This window comes from Cuculus canorus, chromosome 1 (genome assembly GCF_017976375.1).
Source record: "Cuculus canorus isolate bCucCan1 chromosome 1, bCucCan1.pri, whole genome shotgun sequence".
In the NCBI taxonomy this organism is placed as follows: Eukaryota; Metazoa; Chordata; class Aves; order Cuculiformes; family Cuculidae; genus Cuculus; species Cuculus canorus.
This window is the reverse complement of record NC_071401.1, coordinates 209,180,082-209,199,787: the sequence shown is the minus strand read 5'-3', so window position 1 is coordinate 209,199,787 and position 19,706 is coordinate 209,180,082. Positions and strand designations below refer to the sequence as shown.

Below are 19,706 nucleotides of genomic sequence, written 5' to 3'. Positions count from 1 at the left end.
AAAACCAAAATACATCAGGTTAATAATTCCGATAAACGAGGAATTCTGGGGGTTCTGGAGAGCGGTCGTCTGTCCCCCCTGACGCCAATCCAATGTCATTTTGGGTGGTTTCAAGGCACTTTCAGCAATGCCTGGAGCGGGAATGGGTTTGAATGGGGAGAGGACGGACCACACTGGCTCCTGTTGCCATCCCCGCTCCGGCTGATTAACAGGCTCATTAATTGGGCTGGCACAGGTAGGGGATTCCGGTGCCAGAGCCCCTGAGTGGGAGGGAAGAAGGACGATGTGCTGAGCCGGAACGCATTTGCAGATCCGAAGAGCAGGGCCAGCGGGTTTGGTTCTGGATTTTTCCTTGATTTTTTTTATTTTAAAACCAAGTCCAAACGAACAAATCAAGGGGCAAGCGGGGGGGGTCCATGCCCATCGCTTCCCAGGATCCGCCCCGTCCGGGACCAAAACGAATACAAAAATAAACGGAACTCACTCGGAGCATAAAACAACACGGAAATCTAAAAAATAATGAACCCGTGGTGCTGGGATGGGAGGCGGCGCCAGGCGCAGCAACTCCAGTCCCTTCAGAAGAGGGAAGAGGGGATGAAAAGGACGGGAAGAGATCGTGGCTGTGGTTCACCTCGCCGCCTGCACCAACAGTCTTGGGAGCAGGAAATGTTTTTCTTCCGATAATCTCAGGAATGGTAAAAAATAAATTAGGTGGGGAGCGGCATTGCGGCGCGGCGCCTAGAACTCATCATGCCGCACCAGGGCCTCCCCGAAGTCCGTGGCCTGGCTGCCCACGAACAGGTCGTACTTCTCCACAATCTCCTCCTTGCTCAGCTTCCCATCCTGCCCAGAGAGGAAAGTCCTGTTATCCACAGGATCAGAGAACTTCCCAAGTTGGAAGAGATCCACAAGGACCATCGAGTCCAACTCCTGTTCTTCCACATAGCACAATCCAATGTTCACACTTGGCCAAACGCTTCTGGAACATTGTCAGGCTCAGCGCCCTGGCTGCTTCCCTGAGATCTGGTCCACTGCTCCACTGCCCTCAGGGGGAAGAACCTTTTCTTGATGTCCAACCTAACCCTCTCCTAGCATCTCTCTTCCATTCCCTCGGGTCAAAGAGAAGAGCTCAGTGCCTGCTCCTCCTCCTCACCATGTGAGGAAGCTGCAGAGCACCATGAGGTCTCCCCTCAGCCTCCTCTTCTCCAGGACAAACAGAGACGGGAACTTCAGCCGCTTCTCATACGCTTCTCCTCTAAACCCTTGCCCAACTCCTTGCCCTCCTCTGGACACTCTCCAGGAGCTTTGGATTCTATTTATCCTGCAGTGCCCAAACCACCCGCAGTCCTCAAGGTGGGGCTGCCCCAGTGCAGAGCAGAGTGGGACAATCCTCTCCCTCACCTGGCTGGAGATGCCATGCTGGATGCACCCAGGACACGGTTATCCTCTTGGCTACCAGGGCTCACTGCTGGCTCACGGTCAATTCGCCATTAACCAGGATCCCCAAGCCCTTTCCGCGGGGCTGCTCTCCAGCCTCTGCTTCCCAGGCTGTCTGTGCATCCAGAGCTGCCATGTCCCAGGGGCAAGAGCCAGCGCTTGCCAGTGTTGGACTTCATCACATTGGCAACTGCCCAGCTATCCAGTTGGTCCCAATCCCTCTGCAGAGCCTTCCTGCCCTCCATCCACGGATCCAGCCTGGCCAGGTCCCTCTGCAGGCCCTCTTTGCCCTCAAGACCATCAGCAGCTCCCCGCAATTTCACATCATCAGCAAACTTGGTCAGTAAACCTCCAAGTCCTTCATCCGGGTCATTTACTGACTGCATGGTTGCTCTGCTCCTCCAACCAGGCTCCCAAATCCCAACCCCTCAGAGAAATAGAGCACGGCACTCAGGGAGCTGCTCTGCTCCTATCCCAGCTCCCAAATCCCAGCCCCTTGGAGGGATGGAGAGCGGCACCCGTGGAGCTGCTCCACTCCTCCTATCCCAGCTCCCAAATTCCAGCTCCTCAGAGAACAGAGCACAGCGACCAGGGGGCTGCTCTGTTCCTCCCAGCCTGGCTCTCAAATCCCACCCCCTCTGAGAGACCAAGTGCACAGGGAGCCCGGTTCTTAATGAGGGAGCCTAATCAAGGCACTCGCGCTGATCATTAGCGAGAGGAGGACTCCTGAGCCAAGAAGCCGAAGGCTGCCAGCCCGGCCCCACCATACCCAATACCCTCGCCATCCCCACCTTGTTCTGGTCAGATTCGTAGACAAGGTGCCGTGCTTCCGCCTCAGCATGGTCATAATCTGAAGGGAGGATCCAATCCTTGGTTTCCTCTTTGTCCATTTTGCCATCACGGTTCTTGTCTCGGAACTCCACGAACTGCTCCCGCTCCGTCTTCACCCACTCGGGCTCATCAGCATCCCCATCCTGGCTGTACATGTCACCTGTATGGCACATGGTGGGATGCACACCACGCCACTGGATGCATCCCGGAGGAATCCCAGCAGTGGGACATATCTGCACATCTCCATCATTCCATGGGAGCGTGGATCACGCTAGGATCAGTGCCCAGGCTGCTGCTTTCACAGAGCCATGGGATGGTTTGGGTGGGAAGGGACCTCAAAGCTCATCCAGTCCCACACCTCCCCCTGGATCAGGGGCTCCAAGCCCCATCCAACCTGGCCTTCAACACCTCCAGGGATGGGGCAGCCACAACTTCTCTGGGCAACCTGGGCCAGGACCTCCCCAACCTCACAGCAAAGCATTTCTTCCCAAGATCTCATCTCAACCTCACCTCTTGCAGATCAAAACTGTTCCACTCGTCCTATCCCTGCACTCCCTGATCAAGAGCCCCTCTTCAGCTTTCCTGGAGCCCCTTTCCATGCTGGAAGCTGCTCTAAGGTCTCTCCACAGCCTTCTCTCCTCCAGGCTCAACAACCCCAACTCTCCCAGCCTGTCCTCACAGCAGAGGGGCTCCAGCCCTCGCATCATCTCCATGGCCTCCTCGGGACCCATTCCAGTAGTTCCTGGTCCTTCTTATGTTGGGGACTCCAGAACCGGACAAAAGCTCCAGCTGCAGTCTCCCCAGAGCAGAGCAGAGGGGCAGAATCCCCTCCCTGGCCCTGCTGGTCCGAGTGCTTTGGATGCAGTCCAGGACATGGGTGGTTTCTGGGCTGGGAGCATACGTTGCCAGTTCATGTGGAGCTTCTCCTCCCCCAGCACCCCAAGTCCTTCTCCTCAAGGCTGCTCCCAATCAACATCATCCTCCAGCCTGCAGTGACACCATGGACTGCCTCGACCCAAGTGTAGGACCTTGCCCTTGGCCTGGTAGAACCTCATGAGGTTCTCACAGCCCTACTTCTACAGCCTGTGCAGCTCCCTCTGGATGCCATCCCATCCTTCTGGTGTGACACCTGCACCACTTAGCTCGGTGTGATCTGCGAACTTGCTGAGGTCACATCCTGTTTCCCCACCGGAGCTCCCCATTCCCACTGGAGATTAACTTGAAGCCTCTCTATTTCCCTAAATCCTCCCCCAAAATCCTACAGCATCGCTCTGGATCTGTTAGGAGGAGGCGGTCTTGTTTCTCCTGACACATTTTGGAGCCTGGCATGCTTCCCAGCCCATCTCCCCTGCCAAAGCTTCCTATTTTCAATACAGAGTGTCAGAATGGGTGGCTGCTCCTGCATTCCGCTGCTCCTGAGGGAGGAGGCCGGGACCGGCAGCCCCTGCTGCGTTACAGAGCAGACACTCCTGGATTTGAAGCAGACGCTCCCTCCTGCCCTGGGGGGCTGGACACTGCCCTTCCCTCCCTGAGCCTCCAGCGCCTGTTGCTGGGTTCAAAATTTAACCCAGAGTTGGGAAGTGGAGGGAGATAACGGAATTCCAGGAGGGGGAGGGTCAGGAAAGCACATGCCAGCGGCAGGAAGGGGACACAGCATCTCACCTATGTACTCCTCCAGGTCGATGAAGCCATCCCCATTCTTGTCAATGTCCTCCATGGTCTCCTGCAAGGAGTGGATGGTGTTAGCCAGGCTCAGAGTTGATTCCCAACCCTCCCCATCCACTCCTAACACCACATTCCCTGCGGAAGCATCGCCAACCAGAGCGGGCCCACCTGCACAACGATGTCCTTCATGTAGTCGTACTCCTCAGGGTGCAGGAAGGCAGTGAACTCCTCCTTGGTGGCAGTCAGATCTCCATCCTTGTCAGCCATCTTGAAGCGTCGTTCATCTCGCACCATCATTTGTTTGTAATTAAATCCATCATCAGGGTCTGGGTCATCTGGGAGTGGGAACAGAAGAGGGAGCACCCCAGGTCAGCTCAGGCAAGGGAAGATGCCAGATGGTCCCCACCAACCAACCCAACTCAACTCAGTCTCAACTCAACCTCCTCAACCCAACTTCAATTTAACCTCAACCTCCACAACTCAACCTCAATCCAACCCCATGTCACCCACTTCAAATCAACCTCCTTAACTCAACCTCAATTCAACCTCAACCCAACTTCATTCAACCTCCACAACCCAACTTCCTCAACCTTCCAACACTTTGCCCTGCAGCCTGACTTTTAGATACCAGTGGCTTGTGGGTGTTCCTTCTCCACCTCCTCTGCCAGCAGGAAGAGGAGGAGGAGCTGTCAGCTGCCAAGGGACACCAGCATACCCAGGCACAGTGCCCCCAGGACACAAGGCTTAGGGTTTTTTTGGCTGGAGCAGCCCTGGCGGCTCAGCCCGAGCTATTTCGGGAGGAGAATGTGTAAGGGGACACCACTCCCCACTGCTGGGGCGGCTTCAAAGCTGGCTAAACCTCCCCCAGCGTCTGTCGCAGTGGGAATATCTGGGCACACATGGCCACTAGATATAGTTCTGCCGACAGCTCTGGATAAGCTCTGGGATGCCGAGGCCAGCTTTGTTCATCAGCCTACAGAGAACTATCGATGGAGGAGGACGCAGCCACCTCTCTGTGGGGTTGAGCAAAGGAGAGCCAGGCTGGTCTAAAAAAAGGCTCTCTGCCGTCTCCGTTTACAGCTGGGACAAAAGACTGGGATTAGAGAGGGACATACAAGCCCTGATGGGAAGGAGTTCTTTAAAGTCATCTCCAGGACACAATTAAACCTGAAATTCCCTATCCTGATTCTGTTCCTATTCCTATCCCCAAATTTTCACTGTATGTCAAGAGCTCAGCAAGAGCAACCAAAAGCCTCAGAATCAGCCTCAGTTTGCAGGAAAAGCAGAGTAAATCCGAGTTAAAAGGCAATTTCCTTTAATCCAGCCAATCCCACTCTTTGTCCAAGCGGCTTTAAGCAGCAGAGCGCGGGGCGACTGCTCAACAAGGGTCAACTCCACCCAAAAAATGCTTTGTGTTTTGGTCCCTGACCTTGGTGAAGTATTTCACAGGGCAGATTGAGGGGAGTGAGCTCAGAATGGCTTGCAAGCTGCAGGCAGCAATACCACAGCAACACTTGTTCACCTTTCCGAGTGATGGGAGCAGGAGAACCATGAGCATTTTGGGCTTCAGAGCTCGGAGCTCACTTGTGGTGACCTTGAGGCCACCAGGGCTGGAGGACAAAACAACCAGCATTGTGGTTAGGATATTCTCATTTTTTAGGGAGGTTTTGAAGGGAGTTTTTACTTTAAGATGGCACTCTTGGGTATTTATCGCTCTGTAAACTTGCTCTCCCCATGGAAAGCAGGATTTAGGTGCGTGCTGAGTGGCTTTATCCCGGCACTACGTACAGCCTGTGACTCAGGCAGCACTGGGGGGGGTTAAATAAACGGCATTTCATGGGGATGACAAAATGCAGCGGGTTTGGAACGCTAGGCAGAGCAGCAGAGGGCGCGGCCTTGGCTCCCACGTGCCTGGAGAGGGATGTGCTTAACTCGATTAAGGGATCAACCAGCCTCTTGGCCATGCATCAAGCTCTCTAGAGGCAATTCGAGCGCAGTTCCTGCACTGCCCTGGGCGGAGAGGGGAGAGAGGAGAGGGGAGGGGAGAGCCTGGTGGGAGGGATAGGAATGTTTCAGTAAAAATGAGCTAGAAAAAGCAATTCCTGCTAAAAAGAGCAGGGAGCCAAGGCATGGGACAGCATGGCACTGCTGGGCAGAACCCGGGGCATAGTGGGGTCATGGGGATCCTCCCGGCATTTCCTAAAGACAGAAGTCCCAGGGAGCAGCTTCTAATGAGCTTTTTGGCTTGGCCTTGGACACCAGTGCCCAGCTCAGGCTGGTGGGATCTTCCCTGTGGATCATCCCTCACAGGGGCCAGGCGGTCCCCTCTCCTAAAATTAGGCTTGAGAAATGGGTTCTGGTTAAGGTTTCTCCTCATAAAAGGTTTTTCTTAGCTACTCCATCCCTGCAAGACACATGTCCCACTGTGTGGGCACGACCTAAGCTCTCCTAGGAGCTGCTCTCCCTGGAAGGGAGGATTCTGACAGGCAGACAGGCCAGGCTTTCCATAACTGCATTCCCGAGGCAAAAGGGGAGCTCAGCAGGACCTGTCCAGAGCTCCGGAAGCTCATTAATCCCTGACAGGGTCCTGGGGTTGATTTCCACCAGCACGGCAAACTCCAGTCTCCCTCGAGCTTTAACTGACTCTTTTAGGAGAAGCCAGGAAGAAAGAGGGTTGAGCTCGGAGCCGGAGCCTCCACACCTCCTGCAGAGTATTTGACTATCTTTGGCAATATTGAGTGAATTAAGCTTTAATTCATGTTCTCAGCCTGTAGCTCGCCCTACCACATCCCTCCGTTTTCCGGGGGGCGGAGGCAGCTGGCAACGGGAGCTTCTCTAATAGTTTAACCCCACAAGAGCTACTCCTCATCTCACTACATGGGTTGTCTGGGTCCTGAGAGGCCAAAACCTACAGGATCTGGGGTCTAAAGCTAGAGCCGGGACATGTGGAGAAGCCGGGATGGGCACAGAGGACTTTGGGAGGGGATTAAAAGATTCTTTGACAAATGATCTCAGACTGAGATGAGATCTTAGGGAGAAATGTTTTCCTGTGAGGGTGAGGAGGCCCTGGCCAAGGCTGCCCAGCTGCCCCATCCCTGGCAGTGTTCAAAGCCAGGTTAGATGGGGCTTGGAGCCCCTGATCCAGTGGGAGGTGTCCCTGCCCATGGCACGGGGTGGGACTGGATGGGCTTTGAGGTCCCTTCCAGCCCAAATCATTCCATGATTCTATGATCTGCAGGGGCTTAGGAAGGGGGCAGGCACCTTAAACCACGGTGCCCACAGCCACTGGTCGGTTGGCACCTTCCTGTGGGTACTGAACGCCACCAGTGGCTTGGAATTTCAAAGCTGGAAGGGAAAATCCCATTACCCGTGGTGCTTTAATCACATCACTGCTCATGAGTGAGATCTGAGCTGATTGTCACAATCGGGTGCATCAATAAAGCAGAGTTAACAGAGCTGCGTGCTGACCACACGCTTCACCAGTGGGGTTGTCCAGGTTTTTCCTTCAATTGTGATCGGAAGGTGATCTGGGGGGGCTTATCAGTCAACAGCTTTGGGGCTGAGCCGGGAGCTCCCACTCTGCATCGCCTCTGCTTTATTGATCCAAGCCCAGCACGGGATGGGACAGCTTGCCCCTTACCGAGGTAAGTGCCATATGTCACGTTCCTGTACTCATCCCAGGAGATTAATCCATCTTGGTTCATGTCAAACTCCTGCCACTGCCGCTCCACACTGTCATACACGTATTTCTTCTGGGCCTTCTTAATCCAGGCTTTCAGCTCCCCCTCCGTCACAAACCCATCCTTATCCGTGTCTATCTTAGCTACAATCACTCTACAAAAACAAAACAGCAAGTTTCAAGTGCCAGCTTTGTACAGTTTTCATCCCAAGAGTTGGGACCTACCTAGGATGTAGCCGTAGGTGGCATTTTTATACTCCTCCCAGGAAATGAGGCCGTCCTCATTGAGGTCGTGCCCCTTCCACTGCCGCTCTACATCCTCGTATATCCAGCGCTTCTGGGCAAACTTAATCCAGGCCTTCAGCTCCTCCACCGTTACCAACCCGTCCTTGTCGGCGTCTATTTTACTTACAATCTTTCTGTGGGGAACGTAGAGAAATCCAGCAACAGGTTAAGGGAAATGCAGCTCGTGGGCCAAGCATGGCTGATCCCGACACCGCAGTGAGCAGGGCATAGCGTTCCTGGCCATCTGATCACACCAACAGCTCAGCCTCAAAGCCAGCACGGGGCTGAGATGCCAGAACACTGGCTCACTCGCTCCTGGGATGCTCGGGTTTGGGTTTGGTATCCTTCAGGAATCACATGCCTTAGGGGAAAGAGTTTTGGTGTTAGACCTGAGGGAATGCAAGCACAGGAACTGGCAGCAGGCTGATCCCAAAGCCAGAGTGAGCAAGGCAAGGCGTTCCTGGCATCTGACCAAATGGCCTCAAAGTCAGCAAAGGGCTGAGGTGACAAACACTGGCTCGCTCACTCCTGGGATGCTCGGGTTTGGTATCCTTCAGGAATCACGTGCCTTAGTGGAAAGAGTTTTGGTGTTAGACTTCAAGGAATGCCCAGCGGCACGTTTTCCACCAGGGAAGTGAAGCATAGAGGTGTAACTAGGGTAAAAGTGGGCTACAAGGAGCAAGCCTGGACTCACCTGCTCACCCAAGCCCACTGAGAGGAGCGAGGAACAGAGGGCAATGTCACATCCCACCCGAGGACAATGCCCACCCATGTCCCCAAGGAGAAACTGGAGACGCGTGGTTTGGAAACCCTGGAGTGAGGCCGCATGCCGCCTTTATTTTTAGCAGCAGCTGTGAAGAATTCCGGGAGGAATGCTGAGATCCAGGGGCAGATGCAGGCCCCAGGGAGGGGAACATGGCACAGCCGGGAGGAACGCAGAGATCCTGAGGCAGATGCAGGCCCCGGTGAGGGGAAGGCAGCACAGTCAGGGGGAAATGGCTGTTTGATCCCGGCTGTTCCCTCCGAGCTTACTCCAAGGAGCGCTCGTGGCATCCGCACAGGCTGGATTTTGGGTTCAGCACTGGAAACAGGCAGGTTTGCACTCTCCCTGGCAGCACCAGGCAATTAATGCCGGGAATGACATCCCAGAACGTTTTGCTTGGTCAACCAGTATCAGATTTAATTCCTTTTAACAGGAAAGTTTAGTCCAAAATCAGTTCTGTCAAACTCCGTAAACTTTAACTCCTTAGCTGAGGGATTTTAGGAGATGGCATTTTGAACCACCACACGACTCCTCAAATCCCAGAGTATCCATGGAAAGTGGAACATCAAGGGCAAACTTGGCCTGGTCAAACCAACTGGAGATTGGAGCCACCCTGTGCTGAACTCCCAGCTTTTACTGTTCCATAATTGCTTTTAAAAATCAAATCCACAGTTTATTCCATGGCACAAAGGACATTCCTAAGGATGGAGAGCAGAGCAGACTGAACAAAACAGCTGCTTGCCTTCCAGCTCGATGCTGGATGTTACCTGCAGGAGGGGGCAGCTTCCAGGCCGGGCACGGTATTCCAGAGGCATTTTATAGCCACATTAAGAGCTGCTATTCCAGGGAAACAATTCCACTTTCATGTATTGCACATTCTCACTGCAGCAGGACTGCAATTTTGCCAAGAGAGACAGCAGCGCTCATGGGACATGGCCTGGCACAGGTTAAACTGTGAACAGGAGTTCAGGGCTGGGCTGGCAGGAGACTGCTGGAATGGTGGGCAGTGTCCATCCCAGCTTCATCCCAAAGCAGCCTCCAAGGACCGGATCCCATTGAGGTTTTAGGGGAAAAAAAACACCGGAATGAAGAACCAGAGCCCACATCAGCGTGGCTTTTCCAGGACAGGTTTCCAGGAGGGGCAGCAGGGGGTTTAACCAGAGAGCAGCTTCCCTTTAAATTGCCTTCAGGGAATGTTCAACTATTCCCACCTGGAGTGAGCTCGGCTCTGCTGGGACACTTGGGCACCTCCTGCACCCCTGCCTGCAGCTGGTTCAGCAGATCCATGCCAAACCCGGATCCCTGTTGGCAGCTTTCCCAGGGCCAAAATCACAAAACCCCTACAAAATTCCCAATTCCTCCCATTTTGTCACCCAGCACCGTGGGGAGGGGCTGGAGGGGGCACCAGATGTGCTGTGCTGGTGGGCAGCTGGAGCTGCCGGTCTGCATTCCCATTCCAGGCATCCCAAGAAGCAAGAGGATACCACAGGCTCAGCACCAGGAACCTGGCAGAGCCTTTAAAGAAAAATGAAGCAGGGCACAGGATGTTGTTCCCAAATCCCAAGAAACAGGGATGTGCAAAGAGCAGCACGGGAATGGAGCTAGGAAACACGGAGCCAGAGCTCTCTCCCAGGTCCTTTTAACAGCCAAACATCCATTAAAAACACATTTAGATAACTGTGCACTCAAAACAGGTTCATCAAAACAGTCCCAGCTCAGGAATGCACCAGGAATTCACCTCCGACTGCAAAAATGAGATGGATTCTGTTGAGGGGCAAGCACAGTCCGGAATGGCCTCGTTAAAACATCCAAGTGGAAACTCTTACCCAGTCCCGCTCCCACTGCCAGCTTTTTCCAGCAGATAACTCAGCAGAACAATGAAATTAAAGCGCGCAGCTGTGACAAAGCCCTCGGATCAGGGAAACAGCGCGGGGGGAGGATCCCCAGCAGCTCCGTGTTCCCCTCTGCATTCACTCCTGCTCTGGGATACTCCACAGGATCTCTCTGAGCTATCTCCCTCGCAAAAGGCAGCCAGATCGTGTTATTCTGCTGTCTGCGGACCTGCAGGGGCCTTGCTGTAGTTGGTCCTATGATCCAAAGAGTTTCTCCCAGTTTCAAGAGTCCCCAGGGAAATCAACTTCACACTCCAGGCTCCATCAACGGCTCCATTACGGCAGACACAGACATTATCAAAGCAAACCACTCAGAGAGAGGCCAGCAGCTGGGATAGTCCCTATGGATGTTAAAGCATGCGGACAACACCCTGACATCGCCCTGCCCTGCAAATCTGACTGCATCCACCTGGTTCACCTTGCTCCGGTGGCATTCCCTGGGTACCTACATCTGGTTCAGCCTTATCTTCCCATAAGGAAGCCCCATGCTCCTTAAAACCCCCCAGTTTCCATCCTGGTCAGCAGCAAGCACTGCTCCACATGGGTTTGAGATGGACAACCATGCCAGCAAGCCAAGCAAGGCACCAGGAAGAGCAAAGCGTGCCACTCCGCCAGCCACCCACCCTCAAACCCCAGGAAAATAGTAGTTCAGGGGCAGTTTGGACCATCTGGAGTCAGCCCTTCCACCCGACACCTCAAGGAGCATCCCAGTCTCAAAGCCCAGCACACCATGGAGATGCCAGGCGGGAGCACATCGCTTGGGAGTCTCAGACCAAGTCTCCTTCAAGCTGAACCTCCCAGGTTTAAGCCTTGCTAAGCCCAGCAGGAACAACTGCGCCGGCAGCTGCTGCCATGTGCACAAAGGCACGCGCTGTTGGGATCGCCAGAGCCACCACAAAGCAATCCCTGCCAATAGACCATTCCGAGGGCTGCAAGGAGGATCAGCGCCGGAGCAGAGGTGAATTCTGGTTTCACCCACTTGTGGCTCTGGTGTTCCAGCTGCTCCTCCAGTGGGAAGGATAAGGAGATGGGAAAACAGGAGTGATCTCCTTAGGCCTGGAGACTCCAGCAGGAATCAGAGACCTGCCAGCTCCTTTTGACACAGCTGGAGAACAGCAAAGAGGAAGATGCTTCTTTCCACTTAGAGTTTGCCTTTTTGTATAGTCGATCATTTGGAGTTCAGAAGTGAGCATGTGCATTTGGAATGGCTCAAGGTTGTGGCTGCCCCATCCCTGGAGGTGTTAAAGGCCAGGTTGGATGGAGCTTGGAGCCCCCTGATCCAGTGTGGGGGGCTTGGTGGGACTGGATGGGTTTTGAGGTCCGTTCCAACCCAAACCATTCCATGGTTCTAAGGTGACTTTGTAGGCTGGGAGCAAAGTCCTCAGCAAGAAGAACCAAGTTGCGTCACTGCTTTTGGGTTGGTTGCTAAATTTCAGCTACTGCTGCCTTAAAAATTGCCTTTCAAGGCTCTGGGTGAAGCCACCTCTGCACCTGGAGGCGCAAAAGAACATATGCAATCCTGCGGGGCACATTTATGGCCAGCACAATCCACTACGGACTCATTCCCCCCTTAATCCAGTTTTTATTTCCTTACCCGAGTCTCTCCTTGCTTTCCTCCGGTGTGAGCTGATCAAAGGTCTTGGCCTCCTCAGCACCCAGGAAGGCATCATGGTCGTAGTCGAAGCTCTGGGCATCATCGTGGACCTTGTCACTGAGCTGCGGGTCGTGGTGCACCCGGTCCTTCTTCTCCGTGGGCTTGCTGGAGATGCAGAGCATGGAGAGAGACAGGCACAGGAGAAGCTGCGCGATGGTCATGGTGGCTCGGATGCACCTGCAGTGAGTGGGAGAACAGGGATTCAGGAGCATGCACTGCAACAGGGATGCTGGAGCAGCACCATGCTGGTTCCAGGATCACCAACAGGAATGCTGACACTAAAACGGGGAGAATGATGAATTTATACAGATTATGGGCCAAAATAACACAGATTCTGGGGCCAGAGCCATGAATTTGCACAGATTATGGGGCCAGAGCCGTGAATGCGCATGGATTGTAGGGCCATAGCCATGAATGTACACGGATTATGGGGCCAAAGCCATGAATGTGCACGGATTATGGGGCCAAAGCCATGAATGTGCACGGATTATGGGGCCAAAGTGAGGAACTCACATAGATCCTGTGTGAATGAAGCAATGAATTACGACAGATTACATGGCCAAAGTGATGAATTAGAAGATTATGTAGCCAAAGCAATGAATTAAACACAAGTTACAGGGCCAAAGCAATGAATGCACACAGATTATGTGGCCAAAGTGACCAATCAACACAGATTATGTGGTCGAAGTGATGAAGTCGCGTGGATTCTGTGGCCAAAGTGATGAATTCACACAGATTTTGTGGCCAAAGTGATGAATTCACACAGATTCTTTGGCCAAAGCGATGAATTCACCACACAGATTCTGAGGCCAAAGTGATGAATTAAAGGATTATCATAGAATCATAAAATCACCAGGTTGGAAAGGACCCACTGGATCATTGAGTCCAACCATTCTTAACACTGCCTTAAACCATGTCCCTAAGCATTTCATCAACCCGTTACTTAAACACCTCCAGGGAAGGTGACTCGACCACCTCCCTGGGCAGCCTGTTCCAGTGCCCGATGACTCTTTCTGTGAAGAATTTTTTTCTGATATCCAGCCTGAAACTCCGCTGGCAGAGCTTCAGGCCATTCCCCCTTGTCTTGTCCTCAGTCACTTGGGAGAAGAGGCCAGCTCCCTCCTCTCCACAACCTCCTTTCAGGTAGTTGTAGAGAGTAATAAGGTCTCCCCTCAGCCTCCTCTTCTCCAGGCTAAACAACCCAAGCTCTCTCAGCCACTCCTCATAAGACTTGTTCTCCAGCCCCCTCACCAGCTCCGTTGCTCTTCTCTGGACACGCTCCAGAGCCTCAACATCCTTCTTGTGGTGAGGGGCCCAGAACTGAACACAGTACTCAAGGTGCGGTCTCATCAGTGCCGAGTACAGAGGGAGAATCACCTCCCTGGACCTGCTGGTCACACCGTTTCTGATACAAGCCAAGATGCCATTGGCCTTCTTGGCCACCTGGGCACACTGCTGGCTCATGTTCAGTCGGCTGTCAACCATTACCCCCAGGTCCTTCTCCTCTGTACAGCTCTCCAGCCACTCTTTCCCGAGTCTGTAGCACTGCAATGATGTAGTCAATGCAATGAATAAAACACAGGTTACAGGGCCAAACAATGAATGCGCACAGATTATGTGGCAAAAGTGACCAATTCACACAGATTCTGTAGTGAAAGCAATGAATTTGCACAGATTTTGTGTCCAAAGTGATGAATTCAGACAGATTCTGTGGCCAAAATGCTCTCTGAGCCCCACAGCGCCTGCAGAGCCTCTTCCTTGCACATCCTCGGAGCAGCTGCCTGCTCCCAGCCCCTCAACTGAGCCCCTCCAACACTGCTGAGCAACAACTGCGTTGGTTGGAAGGAGAGCCAGCGCGGCGAGGAATGCAAAGGATGCGTGGCAAACGCGCGGCACATCGCCCGGTGCGCAGCCGCTTGCAGCCGTGCTGGCTGCCCTCTGCTCTCACGTCCTTCTGCCTAGTTCCCTCCCAATTCCCTGCTTCCCAGTGTGGTGTTTTATCCCTCTCAGTGGCTGCAGCTGCCCTGATGCAGATAGAAGTCTCACCCACACAGCTTTCACCATCGATTCCAGTCACCTGGGCTCGCTGGGCGCAGCAGTAACCCAATTCCAGGTGATGGATGCACCGGACAATGGATACACTCGGGATGTGGCCATTTATCACCAAGATTGGCACTCACACAGGAATTCTGCAGCATCAGGAATGGCAGAAAAAACTGGATCACAGTGCGAGAACCGCACTCGGCCACCGGACAGGAAGCATTCCCCATCCTCATCTCTTTAATCCAAGTTTAAAACAAGCAGCTGCACTCTTTGGCGCAGCGGGATCACATTGCCTTGCCCTCTCCATGCAAGCAGAGCTCCTCCACCTGCACATTCCTGCCTGGAAAACTCCAAAAATGCCATTTTACCCTGTAGAAACCAGAGGTGAGGGAGTTCCTGCAGCTAAAACCACTGGCAGGGTTAAAGGTGCAGCCAGCGGGGAAAAGAACTGGCATGCAAGACGGGACAGTAACAGCATGAGGGCAGCTGGGCAGTGCCTGTGGCAGCAGGGCTGTACCAGGAAGGAAGGGGAAAATCATGGAATTTTGGAGCAGCTGAGCACAGTCCTGCCCATGACTTCTGTGTCCAACAGACTGCTCTTCCACTGGCTGGTTCGGAGCAGGTCAGCTGCTCCAATGCACTGATCTGTCCCCATACAGGCAGAAAGGAAGGCCCTTGCCAACCACGCCAAGATCTCTGAGGGTTCTCAGTGCATCGGGACTGAGGGAGTGCGATGAGGCACACAGCAGGCTTGGCACACACACAGAAGCCCTGCCTGGCATGGGGTGAATCCGTTTCCAGCTCCAGGCTCCAGGGAATCCCTATGGAGCAAAGCCTTTAGCACTGTGATAGCACAGCCAGCATATCCAAGCCGTCCTTCCTTCAGGATCAGGAAGACCAATAGAACTAAACCTTGCAGAAAACAGAACTCCAACAGTTTTTCTGGAGAGAATTCCGAACACCACCACTCTGCTGGGAAAAAAAAGAGGAGCCCCCCCCGCTATGAACGCATCCACCACCGTGGGATTGCAAAGGAAGAGTGAGCGCTCCGCAGTGGGAAGGTATGAGGGGCTGCGGATTCCAGTCATACACAGTAAACGTGGACGCACATTCCAGTCACACACGGCAAATACGGATGCCTTGGGTGTTTGGTTGTTAATTACTCCAAATGAATGGGAAGGAGCTGGAGAGGTGCCTGTATGAACCTCACGAGGTTCAACCAGGACAAGGGCAAGGTCCTACACCTGCATCGAGGCAATCTCAAACTCAAATCCAGGATGGGCGAAGAATGAATTGGGAGCAGCTCTGAGGAGGAGGACTTGGGGTGCTGGGGGAGGAGAAGCTCAACACAAGCCGGCAACGTGTGCTCACAGCCCAGAAACCAACTGTGTCCTGGGCTGCATCCAAAGCCATGAGACTTAACAGGGCCAGGGAGGAGATTCTGCCCCTCTGCTCTGCTCTGCTCTGGGGAGATCCCACCTGCAGCCAGTTCTGGAGTCCCCAACACAAGAAGGAGATGGAACTGTTCAAACTGGTCCAGAGGAGGCCATGGAGATGATGGGAGGGCTGGAGCACCTCTGCTCTGAGGACAGGCTGAGAGAGTTGCAGTTGTTCAGCCTGGAGAAGAGAAGGCTGTGGGGAGACCTTAGGGCAGCTTCCAGAAGAGAAAGGGGATCCAGGAAAGCTGGGGAGGGGCTCTTGATCAGGGAGTGCAGGGACAGGACAAAGGGAACGGTTTTGAGCTGAAAGAGGGGAGATGGAGATGAGATCTTATGGAGAAATGTTTTCTTGTGGGGGTTGGAAGGCCCTGGCCTAGGTTGCCCACAGCAGTCATGGCTGCTCCATCCCTGGAGGTGTTGAAGGCCAGGTTGGATGGGGCTTGGACCTCCTGATCCAGTGGGAGGTGTCCCTGCCCATGGCAGGGGTTAGAAATGGGTGGGCTTTGAGGTCCCTTACAACCCAAACCATTCCAGAATTCTGTGATTCCAGAGGCATCACCCTGGAAACCTTACTTGCACATCCCACTAAAGGAACTGCGGCAACACCACGAAAATTCATCCGGGCTTGGAATAAAACAGGCACTGGGGAAAGCTTTAAATGCAAGAACACTGCCTTGTGGATTCTGAGAGGTCACAGATACCTGGAATCTCCCTGGGAATCTCCCTGGTAACTCAATCCTTTCCCCATCTCCTGCCTAGATCTAACTGCCACTCCCACCAGCGTCCAGCCACGTGGAAGGATCTTCAGAGGCACCAGTAGCTGGGGTGGGAAAACGGCATCCTTCTGAGGCCGGGAGGATCAGGAAGGAAATGAGGTGAAAAGCAATGCCTGCGGGGCCATTTGCAATTCAAGCTGGATCCTGGTGAACAATTCCCAACCTCCAGCCCCCTCTGATGAAATCCAGCATGTCCATGACCTCAGCAGAGCAGGAACAATCCCCCAGGCAGTGTTTAAGAGGAGCCCCATGTTTGTATTTGCACAGGCAACCAGATTCTTGCTCCTTTTGGAGCACATCCCAGCACTGTAGATCTGCCCAACTGCCCACAAACCCTGTGAGCAGCCCAGCCTGAAGCACAGGGTGACCTGGAATGGGTGCAAATCCACAATTTTATCTCCTGGGCCCACACCAAGTGGATAGAGGATGTCGAAAAGGACAATCTGACCTCAAACACAGAGCCTGGCATCACGCCATGTGCCACTGAACCGCAAAAGGTGCTGCTCCAGTACTCGCTGGGATAAAACAGACCCTGCACCTACCATTATCCATAAGTAATTCCTAGCAGGAACAGCATTTCCTGGCCCGCTGCTGCCCTAGTAGTGGGGCTGACCCTCAAGTTTTGGGAACAATAAGGCTTTGAGCAGGATTCTATGTGCCCCTCTGCTCCCCTTGGCTCGTTCACCACATACCACTCTGGAAGGGACATGAGGGAGTTCCTTGTTCTCTAAGAGAACACGGTCTGGGAGGCAAACCACCGCAAAGTCAGACGCAGCAATCAGCAGCAGGGCAGTGGGAGGGATTCCCTCTAAATGGGGTCTCGTGGGAATACAGGTGATAGAGGAACCAGGACTGCAGTTGGGTTAGCAGCAAAATAGATGGAGAAATGCAGGATGCAGCACTGGGCTTGGCTTAACAGCAATGTTTGGAGTCCTCTGGAAGCACATTCCCACCCAGGAACGGGTTTGCCTGTTTGGAACCCCTCTGAAAGCACATTTCCCACCTGGAAGGGGGGATACAGGGATGCTGGGAACTCAGGAGACTGAGAAGAGAGTATGTGGGGATGCCGGGACCTCAGGGGAGCAGGAAAGGGAGATGCCGTGATGCTGAGACCTCAGAAGAGCAGCAAGTGTGGATGTTGGAACCTCAGGGGAATGGGAAGGGGAAATGCAGGGATGCTAAGACCTTGGGTGAGCGGGATGGGGGGGGACGCAGGGACCTCAGGGGAGCGAGAAGGGGGGACGCAGGGATGTTGGGACCTCAGGGGAGCGGGAAGGCAGGATGCAGGGTAGCTGGGACCTCAGGGGAAGAGGAGTTCTGAGGATGCCTTGAAGAGGGGATCCGGAGATGCTGGGATCTCGGGGGAGCGGGAAGGGGGGATGTAGGGATGCTGCCCCCCCGGTTACCATGGCAACCAAGCCCGGTGCTGCCTAGGCCAGGCCCAGCCCGGCCGCTGCCATGTTCCCGCCTCACCAATAACGTCGTTCAGACCGGGTACCCCCGCCCCCCCCCCCAACTCACGAGGAGGCCCGTCCCTCACCTTCCCTCACCGTCCCCACCGTCCCGCTGCCGCCGCCGCGAAGACCGGAAGCCGCTGCCCCGCCACGACGCAAGCCCCGCCCCCCGCGCCCCGTGCCGGCCAATTAGCGCGCCCCTCCCGCCCCTGTGCCGCCACGCACAGCACGTTGATTGGTTAGTCTCTCCCCGCCCCCGCCCCCGAAGCCCCTCCCCTCGAAGCCCCTCCCTCCTCATTGCTAGGGAGGGGCGGTTCGCGCGCTGATTGGTGGGAAAGCGCCACGTCCTCAGGCGCGCGCCGGGCGCCTGGTCACGCCCACCCGCGCTGCGCGTGTGCCGAGGGGGTGCGCCGGAGGGGGAGCGGCGGGAAAAGGCGGGAAAGGGGGTGGGGGGAGGAGTCATTTTGTGAGCGTTTCCTGCAGCCCCTGTTGGTAGCCAGGGGTGGGGAGCTGCGGGACGTGACCCTTGCCCAGTAGGGGGGACTCCCTGCTCTGTGAACTTCAGAATGAGTGAGGTTGGAAAAGAGCGTTAGGATCATGGAATCCAACCATAAACGTGACACTGAGTGGCCAACACCAAACACTGACACGCCCAGCCCAACACTGACAAGCCTATGCCTAAACCATGTCCCATCATCGTCATGGATGGAGCTGATTACAGCCATGGAGTGTCACTGGAATCAGCAAAATGTAGAAGCTGCTGTGGCAATTTCACAGGCATCTAAGATTGTGAATTTGGCAGGTTTTGTAGCCAAATTACAGAAGTTATCCTTCAAACAATTCCTGCTGCTGCCATGGTGTGAAATCAGGTCAGGGCTGAAGAGAAGCTGGCTGACATGGCACCCAGGCACTGAGCAGGTGATAGTAATGGACAGAACACAAGTTGAGCCTGGAGAAGAGAAGGCTGTGGGGAGAACTTAGAGCAGCTCCCAGAATGGAAAGGGGCTCCAGGAAAGATTCGGGGGGGGGGCGTTGATCAGGAACAATCAATAGGGCAACAGGAAAGGGCTTCAAGTTGCACCAAAGGAGGTTTATATTGATATTGGGAAAAATTCCTTCCCTGACAGAGTGGTGAAGCCGTGGCAGAGGCTGCCCAAGACAGTGGTGGACTCCCCATCCCTGGAGGGTTTCAAAACACATGTGGATGTGGTGCTCAGGAATAGGGTTCATTTGTCTTGTTGGGGCTGGGCTAATGTTTGGACTGGATGAGCTTGGAGAGTTTTTCCAGCTTTTATGATTCTGTGGTTAATGATTCTATGACTCCGTGACCCCTACCTGGCTCCAGCCTCCTTTAAGGGTGCAGTGGAGAGTGATGAGAGTTCAACACTCGGGTGACCCATCAGGTTATTCAAGAGCCATTTAAGGCACTTGCTCTTCACAGACTCTACTCCGTCTGTCTCTGCTGAGTTATTGCAACCACACACGGTTTGTGCAGTAATGGTTTCCTTCATCGTTTCACCACATTGCTCGATTAAGGCATCGAGCTGCAGTAGGCTGGCTGCTGCCAACAGTATCTCTCTTCAGCCTCCTCTTCTCCAACCCCACCGTGCCTGCTAAACCATGACCAAAAGTGCATGTGCACCTGTGTTTTGAAACCCTCCAGGGATGGGGACTCCACCACTGCCCTAAGCTGCTTCAGCCAGGGTTTCACCGCTCTTTCCATGAAGGAATTTTTCCTGATATCCTATCTCACCCTACCCTGGCACAGCTTGAGGCTGTTTCCTCTCA

General features: G+C 54.1%; 1 protein-coding gene across 2 annotated transcripts; it reads right to left on the bottom strand.

Annotated features, from left to right (window-relative positions):
- Nucleotides 1-704: 704 nt before the first annotated feature.
- Nucleotides 705-18,090, bottom strand: CALU (calumenin). Of its 2 annotated transcripts, none has more exons than XM_054076171.1 (7): nt 18,005-18,090; nt 12,147-12,383; nt 7,838-8,031; nt 4,102-4,268; nt 3,931-3,991; nt 2,229-2,428; nt 705-843 (listed from the first exon to the last, which is right to left on the bottom strand). In XM_054076171.1, the coding sequence occupies exons 2-7, from the start codon at nt 12,365-12,367 to the stop codon at nt 739-741; spliced, it is 948 nt and encodes a 315-aa protein (XP_053932146.1). In that variant the 5' UTR covers nt 12,368-12,383; nt 18,005-18,090; the 3' UTR covers nt 705-738. The 2 variants fall into 2 exon arrangements, with proteins under 2 accessions (XP_053932146.1, XP_053932157.1); XM_054076182.1 differs by lacking the exon at nt 7,838-8,031 and adding an exon at nt 7,574-7,767.
- Nucleotides 18,091-19,706: the final 1,616 nt, after the last annotated feature.

Excerpts from the sequence above, each read along its gene's own strand:
- CALU (XM_054076171.1), bottom strand. The coding sequence starts at position 12,367 with ATGACCATCGCGCAGCTTCTCCTGTGCCTGTCTCTCTCCATGCTCTGC. Across the intron at positions 8,032-12,146 it reads GAAAGCAAGGAGAGACTCGG|AAAGATTGTAAGTAAAATAG; the intron begins GTAAGGAAATAA and ends CGTTCCCCACAG. Across the intron at positions 4,269-7,837 it reads CACCTACGGCTACATCCTAG|ATGACCCAGACCCTGATGAT; the intron begins GTAGGTCCCAAC and ends TCCCACTCCCAG.